General features: G+C 36.4%; 1 protein-coding gene across 5 annotated transcripts in view; it reads left to right on the top strand.

Annotated features, from left to right (window-relative positions):
- csf3r (colony stimulating factor 3 receptor) overlaps positions 1-12,913 on the top strand; it is an 83,019-nt gene extending 70,106 nt beyond the window's left edge. For 4 of the 5 annotated variants that reach the window (XM_073924432.1, XM_073924433.1, XM_068213841.2 and 1 more), the window contains 9 exons: positions 672-736; positions 2,211-2,415; positions 2,504-2,692; positions 4,449-4,547; positions 5,402-5,548; positions 5,631-5,765; positions 8,093-8,189; positions 8,346-8,427; positions 10,875-12,913. In XM_073924432.1, the coding sequence (XP_073780533.1) occupies positions 672-736; positions 2,211-2,415; positions 2,504-2,692; positions 4,449-4,547; positions 5,402-5,548; positions 5,631-5,765; positions 8,093-8,189; positions 8,346-8,427; positions 10,875-11,327 (1,472 nt within the window). In that variant the 3' untranslated portion in view covers positions 11,328-12,913. 5 annotated transcript variants of the gene reach the window in all.
- The last annotated feature ends 1,859 nt before the right edge of the window (positions 12,914-14,772 follow it).

Genomic DNA, 14,772 nt, shown 5'->3' with positions numbered 1-14,772 from the left:
CCTACTGCCTGCTAGCGTTTTGGAAGTGTTATTGCAGACCAACACAAACAGCACGCAGAAGTCTAGTTGCACGACTACCTGCAAGGCAGGCATCATGGGTCATGCCGATCACTTGACGCAGAATTGTAAACCAGGAGGAGGCTATGGGAGTGAGGCTTATGTGTATGAGTGTGGCCTCCGTTACACACTATACTACAATATGCATTGGCTTTTTTAAAAATAGTTATAAATAATACACTTTAGTATGGTTCAAAAGCTTTATACTATAAATTACTATTGCATTTTAGTTTAATTACAGGTGCGCGGGCAAGTGTAGTGCTTTGAAAGAGTAGAAATGTATGTAATCAACGCCTAATATCTTGCTATTCACTTTACTGACCCACGAGGGTGTTTAAAACTCTAAATCAAAATTCAAAGCAGTCACGTGGTTATAGTTGAAAATGACGCTTCGGACGTCACTGATCATGTGACGATGGCAAAACGAATCAAGCTCCAGTTCACTGCTTCACTGCGAGATGTATCATTTTTTTTGATACAGTGCACAACGTCACAACACTACATAATAGATCCCCCTTAATTTTAGTGAATTTATATACAATTTTTTTTATACTAAATAACAGCAGGAAAACAAGTTTTCTTCACAGCCTTCTTAACTCAGATCTGTGTTTCAGCTCCAGCAGGCCGTCTGGACACTTGGCTTAAAGTGAACAATCAGACCGCACAACTCTACTGGAAGGTGAGAGTCCTGAAGCAATCTCACAGCAATTTCTAATATTGTGGTGTAATGGCTAAATTGTGTTCATTTGTACAATCTCATCCGTTCAATTTGCTCATCCTCCAAAGAGACGCATGGTTAGGATTTAGGAGCATGCCTCCTTTTAAAAATTGTACATTTAGTTTAGTTTATTTACAAATTGACAGTACAGGGTACTGCAGCACAAATCCCCTGACTAATAAATAAATAAATATTAAAAATACAGGTAAAAACAATAATAAACAAGATAAAAACAATAATTAAAAAACATCAACAATTTATAAGTTATGTAAACAACAATTTTAGAGTACGAAGAATAAAGGAGAGTTCATAACGTTTGGTTTTACTTCTGGGTACAGCAAATGTCTGATGTCGCCGAAGACATTAAGATGACTTGGGCAGGAAACAATGCAGTGGTGATAAACAGTCATTATTTTAGTGAGAGTACGTAGAGTGGCTTCCTCACGAATTTCACTCAGTGTTGGAAAAGTTGAAGTTGGAATACCTATTATGGGACAGCATTGCTTTTGGATCATCTCTTAACTCCTCAGAGATACTTTAAGGTAGTCATACTCAAGAACTGGCCGTATAAAAGTCAAGTACACTTGCATTAGAACATCACAAGGAAGACCTGTTTTTTTTGGCTTTGCAAAGATAGTGTACACTCACCGGCCACTTTAATAGGTACACCATCTGCTCAATAAACCAAATATCTAATCAGCCAATCACATGGCACCTACTCAATGCAGTTAGGCATGTAGACATGGTCAAGACGATCTGCTGTAGTTCAAACTGAGCATCAGAATGGGAAAGAAAGGGGATTTAAGTGACGTTAAACGTGGCATGGTTGTTGTTGCCAAACAGGCTGGTCCGAGTATTTAGATACTGCCGATCTACTGGGATTTTCACGCACAACCATCTCTAGGGTTTACAGAGAATGGTCTGAAATAGAGAAAATATCCAGTGAGCGGCAGTTCTGTGGGCGAAAATGCCTTATTGATGCCAGAGGTCAGAGGAGAATGACCAGACTGGTTCCAGCTAATAGAAAAGCAACAGTGACTCAAATAACCACGTTACAACTGAGGTCTGCAGAAGAGCATCTCTGAATGCACAGCACGTCCAACTTTGAAGCAGATAGGCTACAGCAGCAGAAGACCACACCGATACTAGTAAGGTGTACCTAATAAAGTGGCCAGTGAGGGTGTTCTGTGATGCACCTTCGAAATCATTTACCTAACATGTGTGTCTCAAGAAAGATCAGAGGACATATACACACCCAGCAATTTAAAGACGGAAATGTTCACGCCAATGAACTTACGATTGAATTTATACAAATTAGTCACTTTTCTGACAAAACGTAAAATAGATGAATGCAGTCTCGAGACAAATAATCCACCGCTGAAGTGTTTAAAAATGGCATGTAAAACTCTTTCACTTCTCTTTCATCTTATTTTAGCCCTCACAGCAGTTCCGTGCCAATGGCCAGAATTTATCATACAGCGTGGACTCAAAGGACACTAAAAAGAGACTGTGTGTTACAACAGAAACCTACTGCTTTTTCAGTCTCACCAAGTGGGATAAAAAGATCTCCCTGAGAGCCAGGAATGAAGTGGGATTCTCTGATCATAATGAAGTACCAGTAGCAGTGCACAGGAACAAAGGTATTACATTCCCATTCAGACCGTCAGAATTATGGCTCTTCTGATAGCAGATGTGATTGTTTGCTGACCTCTTGTTGTCTTGTTTTAGGCTTGGAGCCTGTGTCTAACTTCAGCGTTCATCCTCAATCCAACACGTCTCTGCATGTGATCTGGAAAAGCCCAGCGTTCTCCAATGTCACTTCATATGTGCTGGAGTGGAGATCTCTGTGCGGGACCACAGCAGCTCCACTGTCCTTCACACTGATTCACAAAAACAAGAGCAATACTACACTCACAGGTATTCATTGTGACTTTTCATTCAGTATCTTTATTCTGTTTACACTATATATTATTATTTCTATGATGACGAGAGAGCTTAATGTACTGCAATTTAACAAAAACACTAACATCACTTACAAATGCAAGTAAACCTCTATGGCATGAATTTTTGTTTTAGGAGGAAACAATATTTCACCCTAATTTGTGGGTGCTTGGGGGTCCCTTATAATAAATCAATCATAAAATGTGGTCCCCCCCAGCCTCCCACCAGATTCTGGTTAGTTGCCCCAGGGCAACAACGTGCAGTTAGGGTGCTAAAACACCAAGGTTTTCTGTGTATTATTATATATGAAAATTAAGTACAAACAAGCCATAAATACATTAGATAAAGGTCTAATTAAACATAAACAATATCAACAAGGAATATTTGTTGATTGAGGGCAAATCAGCGCTGTTTAAGGACATGCTCGACAATGCTCAAATGTTAGCGGGAATTAGACGTTTTAAAGTTTCAGTATTGACTGGTATCGAATTCCAGTATGTATATATTTATTTATTTTTTTCAAACAGGGCTATAAAGTTTTGCATTTAGTTTTTTCTTAATAATAAAAACCTTCATTTGAATTCTGCATGATGTATTTACCTGCGTTATCCGTGACTAATACATTTAATTAGTTTAGTGATCTGAAACATTAAAGTGTGACAAACACACACACACACACATGTATGTATATATATATATATATATACACACACACATATATGTATACATATATAAACATACATATATACATACATACATATATATATATATATATATATATACATATATATACACACACACACATATACATATATGTATCATTGGCTTGTGTGTGTGTATGTATATATATATATATATATATATATATATATATATATATATATATATATATATATATATATATATATATATATATATATATATATATATATATGTATGTATTAATCCTTACCAAGGATACATATATATACACACACACACATATACATATATGTATCATTGGCTTGTGTGTGTGTATATATATATATATATATATATATATATATATATATATATATATATATATATATATATATAGTCTTGGTAGGGATTAATACATAATACATACATATATATATATATATATATATATATATATATATATATATATATATATATATATATATATATATATATATATATATATGTATGTATTATGTATTAATCCTTACCAAGACTATATATATATATATATATATATATATATATATATATATATATATATATATATATATATATATATATATATATATATATGTATGTATTAATCCTTACCAAGACTATATATATATATATATATATATATATATATATATATATATATATTGATCCTTACCAAGACTATATACATATATACATATATATATATATATATATATATATATATATATATATATATATATATATATATATATATATATATATATATATATATATATAGTCTTGGTAAGGATCAATACATTAAAAACTGATGTCAGATTAGCTACTTATTATAGTGAATAAAAAAGTTCTGTTGATCCCATTTGGTTTACTTTATATCATTGGCTTGTAACAAATCTTGACATATGCTCAAACATTTTTTTTAAATTGCTTATAATCTTACTTGAAGTAAATATAGTAAGTTATTGTTTAATCCTTTCTATATTATAGTTTTTTCTTCACATTTATTTATGTTTTTTATTGAACATTTCAGGATTAGAGCCTTCCAAGCCCTACGAGATCTCGATTTATCCCAGATACGTGAAGGGGATCGGACGTCCTGTGACTGTACTGGCTTACAGCAGTGAGAAAGGTAGCCTGCTTTTAGGGGATTACTTCATACAGGACACAGCAGCTGGATCTTGATACAATACTTCCATCTAGTGGACACAGTCTTTCCTTGGTATACAGTTGATGAAGAATTATTCACCCTCCTGTCAATGTTTGTTTTCTTTTTCAAATATTTCCCAAATGATGTTTAACAGAGCAAGGAATTTTTCACGGTATATCCTATAATTTTCCTTCTCGAGAAAGTCTTATTTGTTTTGAACGAATTACAAAGAGAAATTTTAAATTACTTTGGATTGTGACCTGGTAAGACAGAGAAACAAATAGAAGAAAAACCCAAATAGCAACAGGACACATTAAAACAATTTGTGACCACTTCATATAGCCTAATTTTGTTTGGTATAATTTGTATCTTTATTTTAATGTATTTTTGTTGGTCAGTTTTCTACAAAACAAAAAGAATGAATGCATTTTAGGTGAACTGAGATGCAAATAATAATTTTTGGCCTTAAGAGAATTATTAATTAAATTCAAGTAGTTATTTCAATTCATTATTATAACATCAAATATAGTATTTCTGACAGTTTTCTTTATAATTTGGGTTATGAATTACAGTATCGCAATACTGCTTAGTATCATGATACTTCAGCTGGTATAGTATCGTAAGATTAATTAATGCTATCACGACTACCCTAATTAGATTTTAATTAGAGTTATTAAAACTATTATGTTCAGAAATGTGTTGAAAAAAATCTGCTTTCTGTTAAACAGAAATCGGAGAAAATAATATACAGGGGGGCTTATAATTCAGGAGTGCTAATAATTCTGTCTTCACTTGTATAATGTTAACAAAATCTTGATTATTTTTTTTTATCCCAGCACCCTCTGATGCTCCAGAGCTGAATTATGAGGAGATCAGTCGTTCACACCTCAAATTTCACTGGGGCCAAATCCCCCTCGAAAAGAGAAATGGGATCATCCAAGGATATAGGTTTTACTTCTGGCACAATAAGAACGAAATCAAAGGTATTTGAGGATTTAAAGTTGAAGTATGATGATTGGCTGGACGATGTTTTTATTAACTATGATGTTTGTGAACCGTTTTCAGAGATAATGACTACGGAGACCAGCGTTGAGGTGAAGGATCTTCAACCACACACTAAATATCATGCCCTTTTATCCATTTGTACCAAGGGCGGATGTGTTAACGGATCATTTTCGACCCTGACAACTGAACGTTTGGGTGAATATTATGATTATTCTACTTTTTAATATAATCAAGGGACATTAAAGATGAGCGGCGGCACTGTCGCCTCGCAGCAAGAAGGTCACTGGTTTGAGTCCCAGCTGGGTCAGTTAGCTTCTCTATGTGTAGAGTTTGCATGTTCTCCTCATGTTGGCGTGGGTTTCCTCCGGGTGCTCCAGTTTTCCCCACAGTCCAAACACATGCGCTATAGTAAATTGCATAAACTAAATTGGCCGTAGTGTATGAGTGTGTTGTGTATGAGTGTGTATCGGTGTTTCCTAGTACTGGGTTGCGGCTGGAATGGCATCCACTTTGTAAAACATATGCTGGAATAGTTGGCGGTTCATTCCACTGTGGTGACCCCATATAAATAAGGGAATAAGTCGAAGACAAATTAATGAATGTTGAATTTTAAACAACCTTCTGTTCAATATTTAAACTAAATAAGAACAGTTTCCACAAAAGGGGTGACGCAGTTGCACAGTAGGTAGTGCTGTTGCCTCACAGCAAGAAGGTTGCTGGTTTTAGCCTTAGTGGATCAGTTGGCGTTTCTGTGTGGAGTTTGCATGTTCTCCCTGCGTTCGCGACAGTTTCCTCCGGGAGCTCCGGTTTCAAAGTCCAAAGACATGCGGTACAGGTGAATTGGGTAGGCTAAATTGTCTGTTATGTGAATGAGTGTGTATGGATGTTTCCCAGAGATGGGTTGCAGCTGGAAGGGCATCCGCTGCATAAAAACTGATGCTGGATAAGTTCAAGGTTCATTCCGCTGTGGCGACCCCAGATTAATAAAGGGACTAAGCCGAAAAGAAAATGAATGAATGAATGAATGAAATCGTTGTCTTTTCAATTATAATTACAAAGCATTTTTCTTTTCAATTTCTTTCTGATTCTGATAGGTAGCATCAGATTTGATTTCTGTATTATGACAAAGAAGACTAAACTTTCAATCATTCATTCATTTTCTTATTGGCTTAGTCCCTTTATTAATCTGGGGTCGCCACAGTGAAATGAACTGCCAACCTATCCAGCATGTTTTTACGCGGCGAATGCCCTTCCAGGCGCAACCCAACACTGGGAAACACCCATACACTTTAGCATTCCCAATTCCCATTCCCATCTCTCAAACCAGCGACCTTCTTGCTGTGAGGCGATTGTGCAACCCTCTGCGCCACCGTGACGCCCAAGATTAAACATTATAAACATGGTTTTAATTAAATGAGTATCATTTGATAATCTGATGTTTATCCTTCTTTGTCAAATGACGCTTCAAAAACCATTGTATCATAGGATATGTTCTGTTTTATGCAGAATTGTTTCATTTTATAGCAATAATAATTATAATAAAATCTTAATTTAATAAAAAAAATGAAATGTATAAGAAATTAAGAAGAAAAATTCACCAAGGTTGTAGTATAAATATATACACTACCTGAAAAAGAGTCTTTTCATCGCCTTGACTCCTAGTTGATTATTTGGAAAAGTGGCAGAAGGTGGATTTCTCTGATGAATCATCTGTTGAACTGCATCCAAATCATCACAAATACTGCAGAAGACCTACTGGAACCCACACGGACCCAAGATTCTCACAGAAATCAGTCAAGTTTGGTGAAGGAATAATCATGGTTTGGGGTTACATTCAGTATGGGGGTGTGCAAGAGATCTGCAGAGTCAAACAAACCACAGGAGAGGGACAATTCTCCAGCAGGATAGCGCTCCTCATACTTCAGCCTCCACATCAAAGCTCCTGAAAGCAAAGAAGGTCAAGGTGCTCCAAGATTGGCCAGCCCAGTCACCAGACATGAACATTATTGAGCATGTCTGGGGTAAGATGAAGGAGGAGGCATTGAAGATTAACCCAAAGAATCTTGATGAACTCTGGGAGTCCTGCTGAACGCTTTCTTTGCCATTCCAGATGACTTTATTAATAGGTGATTTGAGTCATGTCAGAGATGTATGGATGCAGTCCTCCAAGCTCATGATGGAGTCAGACACAATATTCATTCTGTCTCCACTGCAGCCTGACTTTATATTCTATACTGGACATTATTTCTGTTAATGACAAAACTTTTTTCTAAGCAGTCAGACCTTACTGTCCTGATTAAATCATTAAAAAAATCAAGGCATGATCATAATTTATTTTAGTAAAATACGCATAATCTAGAGGCCTTTCCCTGTCATATAAGCCACTTCTGATACTAAATGATCAACTAGAATCAAGTTATTATTTGTTGTTCCTAAAACTCGATAATATATATAGATAAGGAGTGTGTATAGTCAGACACTTACTATTATCACTGCTTTGACAAACTGAAAATGTTTTTCAGATGGAATTGAGATGGTGATATTTGTTATCCCAGCATGCATTGGTGCATCTCTCCTCGTCATCATTATTGTGTTTACCTGTTTTGGGAAACAAGAACGGTGAGTTTTACATTCAGTGTAATCACAGTTAATTAAAGAGAAACCCCACATCACAGTAAATAAAACGCAAGATTGTTTTTGTTGTAAAGCATACGCCAATGATCTCATTTACAACTTTTCTATAGTGTGCTAGTAATATACTTTGGCTTCTCATAGGGTGAAGATGTGTTTGTGGCCTATAATTCCCGATCCGGCCAACAGCAGTATTAAGAGGTGGACGACTACAGACTCACTACAGGTATAATTATCTGCTTTTGTTAAGAGACCTATCATGCCTCTTTTTATGATATAAAATAAGTCACTGATGCCCCTAGAGTATGTAAAGTTTAGCTCAAAATACACCACTAATAATGTTTATAACTCTCTGAAACTGACTCTTTTAAGCTTTGATCCTAATTATGTCATTTTGGTGACTGTCGCTTTAAATTCAAATGAGATTGTGTTCTTTTCAAAAGAGGGCGGAGCTACAAATGCCTGTGTGTCAGCTTAGTGGCAGATTCAAAAGCAAGACTAACGTCAAATGCTAATGAAGGAGTGATGATCACTAGTGGGCGGGGCTTTCCCTCTCTGATGACATGTAAAAGGAGGATGTCAATCAAAGTGTTTCTGCAGACTGTTTATATCTCGCGTGATAAGGAATATAATTCATGTTTACTAATAGAAGCTGCTTATATTCACACACTGCTGACACACAACTGTGTTTAAACCAGTTCTAAAGGTGACTGGTAAATAGTTCCCCTTTAAAATACGAGTATACTTTGGTGCTTACAAGAAAAAAAAGAGACTTCTAGCTTCAGTTGAGGACATGCATGAGGGCATATCACATAAAGTTATTTATCTTAAGTTTTAACTAGAGGGAGGCTCGAATTAAGATCGCTCTCTTTCTTAAATAATCGTGCAGCTCTAATTTGGCCTACTGCAGTACGATGTTTGAAGTCTTTTAATAAGCATGATATGTACACGATAGAGAGGATAAAAGTTTATTGTTTGCTTGGAAGTTTGTTAGACGGAAGTTGTCCAATGATAAACGGGAAACATTTCCAAACAATGATGTAACTCGCGGCTGAACTATCCTAGTACGATGCATCGTTTGAGAAATGAATGATGCAGTGATGAGTGTTTCCCAAAACCCGTAGTTTCTCTGTCGCAGATCCATCGCTTAAACCACGTTAGTTATAACGTAAAACGCCTATAATGATGCTCTAAATGGGGCGGAGAAACTACTTATTTAGAGAAAACCTCATAGTTTATCTGTGTAAATTATATCGTTTTACACGCACACGCACTTAAAAAAAAATCCAATATTAGTTTTGGTAAAAACGTGCACTCGCTTTCCATATTAAATGAAATATATGCAAATGGCACATATAGGGCGTGTGTTTCCTTTACAGATATTATTGAGAACATTACATATTCTTTTCTAAAACATCAAATCACTTGATCATCTAAACACGTATTCTAATCTCATATATAAATCATATAAATAAATAATGAGATATGAAATGTATTATGTATTAGGAAATGAAAAAAAAATCCTACTTTAATGATAATATTAATGATGATGATGATGATAATTATTAAGTAGGATATTGTTTATTTATTTTTAGAAAAGTCTACTTTTACATTTTGACACATGTAAAACACTGCAGAAATGTACTAACCATCAGGCCGTTATCATATACAGTACAGATACTTAATAAATAACCTATTCTAAATTAAAAACATTAACATATGCTATATTTTTTGCTTTGGATATGTAACGTAAATTCCACTTTTAAATATTAGGTCACCTATAGCTTTTGTTGTGAGCCACGGCTGTGTTCAAAATGACATCACTGTTTTCTAAGTGCACTGTGAAGGGGGCAATCGTAAACATGAAGATCGCTAAAACTGAACTGTAAAAATACTTTGAAAGCAAATTACAGCTAAGAGAGATGACCTTAATGCTTTATTTAATAATTCCAAGTTTAAATGTTAGAATGTTCTAAATGAATAGGGCATAGGGGGGATAAGTGGCAATAGAACACAGCCAGGAACTGTTTCTAACTACAGCTCTAGAGGTGTAGTTTCAAGCATACGTTTGTAACTCAGTTTGCAAATGTTTGTTGAAGTGACGGATTTGGGGAAACAGCAATTCAACAAACAATGTTTGTAACGACGGAACTTGCGACCTTAGTTGGCTAACGATAGTTTTCAGAAACACACCCCTCTTTGTTGTTATGCGGTGAACTCAGCCAATTGCGTAATTACGGTGTCGTCATCACAGCTCCTGCAGTCCCGCTTCAGATTCTGCACCAGCTGAATTGATCGTCTCATCTTGGACCGATGTCGCAGTACTTTGATGCCGCATGTTATAGTCACATGACGTCAGCGCAGTGTCGCCGGACAAAATTTCTAACCGGCATGCACCACTTTAAGACAGATTCCGATCGGTCTGCGCAGCTCTGCATGAAGTCGACCGCACCTGTTGAGAGTGTGAAGTGTCCAACATTCCACACTTATTTTTACCAGTTAAATAAGTGCATCATCTAGGTATTTAAAGTGCACTTACTAGTAAATAAAAAGGATATTTCAGTGTGAACGCACTACTTACACTATTTATACTAAAAACTGGCGTAGATAGCGCATAAGTATTGGATTTGGTACGTACCTAATCATCTTTTTTTGTTGTCGTTGTTGTCCAAGGGCTTGCCTGCATTTAAAGAAGACAAGGACCCAGTGCTGGTGTATCTGTCCCACCTGAGTCTCCTCGATATGACTGAGAAAGAGCCTTTTAAGAGCGGCTACGTGAAGGAGAACCAGTGGCCAGACGATCTGAACATCCACGCTGATACTCAGAGCTGCGACCTGGAGCTGGAGCGGGAATCTGTGCCGTACGCCACTGTACTTTTCAGCACTCCGTATCAGATCAATTCCTCCAATCCTCCAGCTTATGTGCGCTCTGAGTCCACACAGCCGCTGTTAGCAGGAGACGAGCCGGGCAGTCCTCCACCGCCATATGAGAACGTGCCCAGAGGTGGCGCTGTTTCTGCACTGAACCGCTTCTCTGCATTCTCTCAGTCCACTCAAAGCGAGGAGAGCGACGAACTCTGGGAGGAATTTCCCATGCTCAGATCTTTGGAGGTCAATCACATCTAAACTCGCATTCATCCAATCCTACGGTGGCTGAGAGAGCTTAAAGCAGTGTTTCCCCAACCCGGTTCCTGAAGGCACACCAACAGTACACATTCAAACACTCCCTAATCAAACACACCTGAATCAACTCATCAGAACATTAGAAGAGACTTCAAAACCTGAAGTTAATGGATCAGACAAGGGAGACATCCAAAATATGTACTGTTGGTGTGCCTTCAGGAACAGGGTTGGGAAACACTGCTTTAGACCCATATATAGGCCAAAGGGTTTATGTACCTCTTGAGTTGAAAAGAAACTCAACGGTCAAGTAAAAGGTCAAAAGTCAGTGGGGTCACTTTAGAGCAGAGAGTGGCTGAGAGAGCTTAAAGCAGTGTTTCCCAACCCTGTTCCTGAAGGCACACCAACAGTACACATTTTAAACCAATCAAACACCTAATCAAACACACCTCAATCAACTCATCAGAACATTAGAAGACTCCAAAACCTGAAGTTCATAGGTCAGATAAGGGAGACATTGAAAATATGTACTGTTGGTGTGCCTTCAGGAACAAGGTTGGGAAACACTGCTTTAAACCCATATATGTGTCAAAGGGTTACTGTATCTCCATAAGTGAAAAGAAACTCAAAGGTCAAGGAAGATACAGATAGTTAGAAGTCAGTGGGGTTACTTTAGAGCAGTGTTTTCCAACCCTGTTCCTAAAGGCACACCAACAGTACACATTTTTAACCTCTCCCTAATCAAACACGCCTCAATCAACTCAACAGAACATTAGAAGAGACTCCAAAAGTTCATAGGTCAGATAAGGGAGACATTGAAAACATGTACTGTTGGTGTGCCTTCAGGAACAGGGTTGGGAAACACTGCTCTAAAGTGACCCGACTGAATTCTGACTTTCTGTATCTTTCTTGACCATCGCATTTCTTTTCAACAATGGGGTTACATTAACACTTTGATGCATATATGGGTCTAAAGCAGTGTTTCCCAACCATGAAGGCACACCAACAGTACACATTTTCAACCTCTTCCTAATCAAACACACCTGAATCAACTCATCAGAACATTAGAAGAGACTCCAAAACCTAAAGTTCATATGTCAGATAAGGGAGACATCCAAAATATGTACTGTTGGTGTGCCTTCAGGAACAGGGTTGGGAAACACTGCTTTAAACCCATATATGCATTAAAGGATTAATGAAACTCCATAGTTGAAAAGAAACACAATGGTCAAGTAAGATACAGTAAGTCAGAAATCAGTGGGGTCACTCTAGAGCAGTTTCCCAACCCTGTTCCTGAAGGCACACCAACAGTACACATTTTCAACCTCTCCCTAATCAAACACACCTCAATCAACTCATCAGAACATTGGAAGACACTCCAAAACCTGAAGTTTATGGGTCAGATAAGGGAGACTTCCAAAATATGTACTGTTGGTGTGCCTTCAGGAACAGGGTTGGGAAAGCACACATGTACAGTACAAATCAAAACTAGCCATATTGATTTTGTTAGCTCTCATTGCTAGTTTGGTGCTGAACAATTCATCTGTGCATGTCATTAAGAAAAAAACAACCGTTTGCCCTTCTAATCTTTACTTGAAATCTGAAAATGCACTTCCTGTTTGTGTTCAGTTAAATCCTCAGATTAGGTCTGTCTGAGGCATTGGGTGTGGCTAACATACTCAACCACGCCCCTTTAGCTGTCCGTTTAGACAACAAACAGAAACGGCGAGGAAGAGGAGTCTGTTATGCTGTAATAATTCTCCCTAAACCCTTTTCCCCATCTTTCTGAACGAAATGCCTACATTACTACATCCATTCAGCTCGCAGTAGCATAAAACAAGCCTGTTTCCTCATTTAATCATTTATTATTTAGTATCATTAATGCAGCTTCTGGTTCATGTGGACTTTAAATGAGAAAAAGTTAGTAGCTCATTCAAATGCGCTGAATTATTATTATGACTACTGTATATCTGGGACTGATAGAAGGATTTTCTTTATAATATTGCAGGTGTCTGAATATAAATGAAGCAAACCACTAGTATTACAATAGTTGGGAGAAAATGGCAGCTTTAATTATGCAAATCTTTTCTTTTATAGATACACAGTATATACAGTTGAAGTCAGAATTATTAGCCCCATTGATATATTTTTTTTCTTTTTTAAATATTTCCCAAACACTGTTTAACAGAGCAAGTAAATTTTCACAGTATGTCTGATAATATTTTTTCTTCTGAAGAGTCTTATTTGTTTTATTTCGGCTAGAATAAAAGCAGTAAAAAAAATTTTAAACCATTTTAAGGTTAATATTATTAGCCCCTTTAAGATATTTTTTTCGATAGTCTACAGAACAAACCATCATTATACAACAACTTGCCTAATTACCCTAACCTGCCTAGTTAACCTAATTTCCCTAGTTAAGCCTTTAAATGTCACTTTAAGCTGTATAGAAGTGTCTTGAAGAATATCTAGTCAAATATTATTTACTGTCATCATGACAAAGAGAGAATAAATCAGTTATTAGAGATGAGTTATTAAAACTATTATGTTTAAAAATGTGTTGAAAAGATCTGCTCTCTGTTAAACAGAAATTGGGGGAAAAAAATAAACAGGGGGGCTAATAATTCTGACTTCAACTGTGTGTGTGTGTGTGTGTGTGTGTGTGTATGTATATATATATATATATATATATATATATATATATATATATACATACACACACATAAAATTTTATTTTAATTTTACATCAGCAAACTCACTGCCTTGTCTTTATGCAAATCAGCTTGCACTAGCTAGAACAAGATGAATAATAAACATGTAATAAAGGGATAGTTCATTCTTCAAAATATCTTCCAGGGTTTCTGCAGGTTTCACCAAATTATTATAAAAGTGTTGCATGACTTATTCGATAAATTTATTCCAAAATGTGTGAAAAATCTAGCAGGAAAAGTAATGTTATAAAGGGTTTAAAAACTATAACAAACTAAATTATGCACAACCGTCTGTCCAGGTCAGCTGTAAATACACGGAGCACTTTTAAACTAATGTTATTGTAAGAAAAATAATTAAACCATTACGGTAAATAGTTAAAATTACCCTTTTAAATAAATGTTTAAAAAGGTTTTATTAAGATGGATTGTTAATCATTGTATGGGCGTTAATGGCCAGATTGGGTAAATTTAAAGGGCACATAGTTTACCTCTTTTTTATGATTTAATATTAGTATTACGGTTGTTCTGAGTGTGCCAGTTTAGGTTCAGTTCAACACACAGGTCAGATGTTTTTATTATAATGTGTTCAAAAGTGTCATGTTGTGGGCGTGTTGCTTTACATGAAAATTAGTTTCAGCTTCCCGCCCAACGTAACAAGGGGGTGGAGCCAAAAGCTCCCACGCTCTGTGTTTGCGACAGACAGGCTGACAGACAGAGGCTGTGTCCGAAACCGCCTACTACTC

Source organism: Danio rerio, chromosome 16 (genome assembly GCF_049306965.1).
Source record: "Danio rerio strain Tuebingen ecotype United States chromosome 16, GRCz12tu, whole genome shotgun sequence".
Taxonomy (NCBI): Eukaryota; Metazoa; Chordata; class Actinopteri; order Cypriniformes; family Danionidae; genus Danio; species Danio rerio.
Note: the sequence above shows the minus strand (reverse complement) of the source record. Positions and strands in the feature narration are given on the sequence as shown.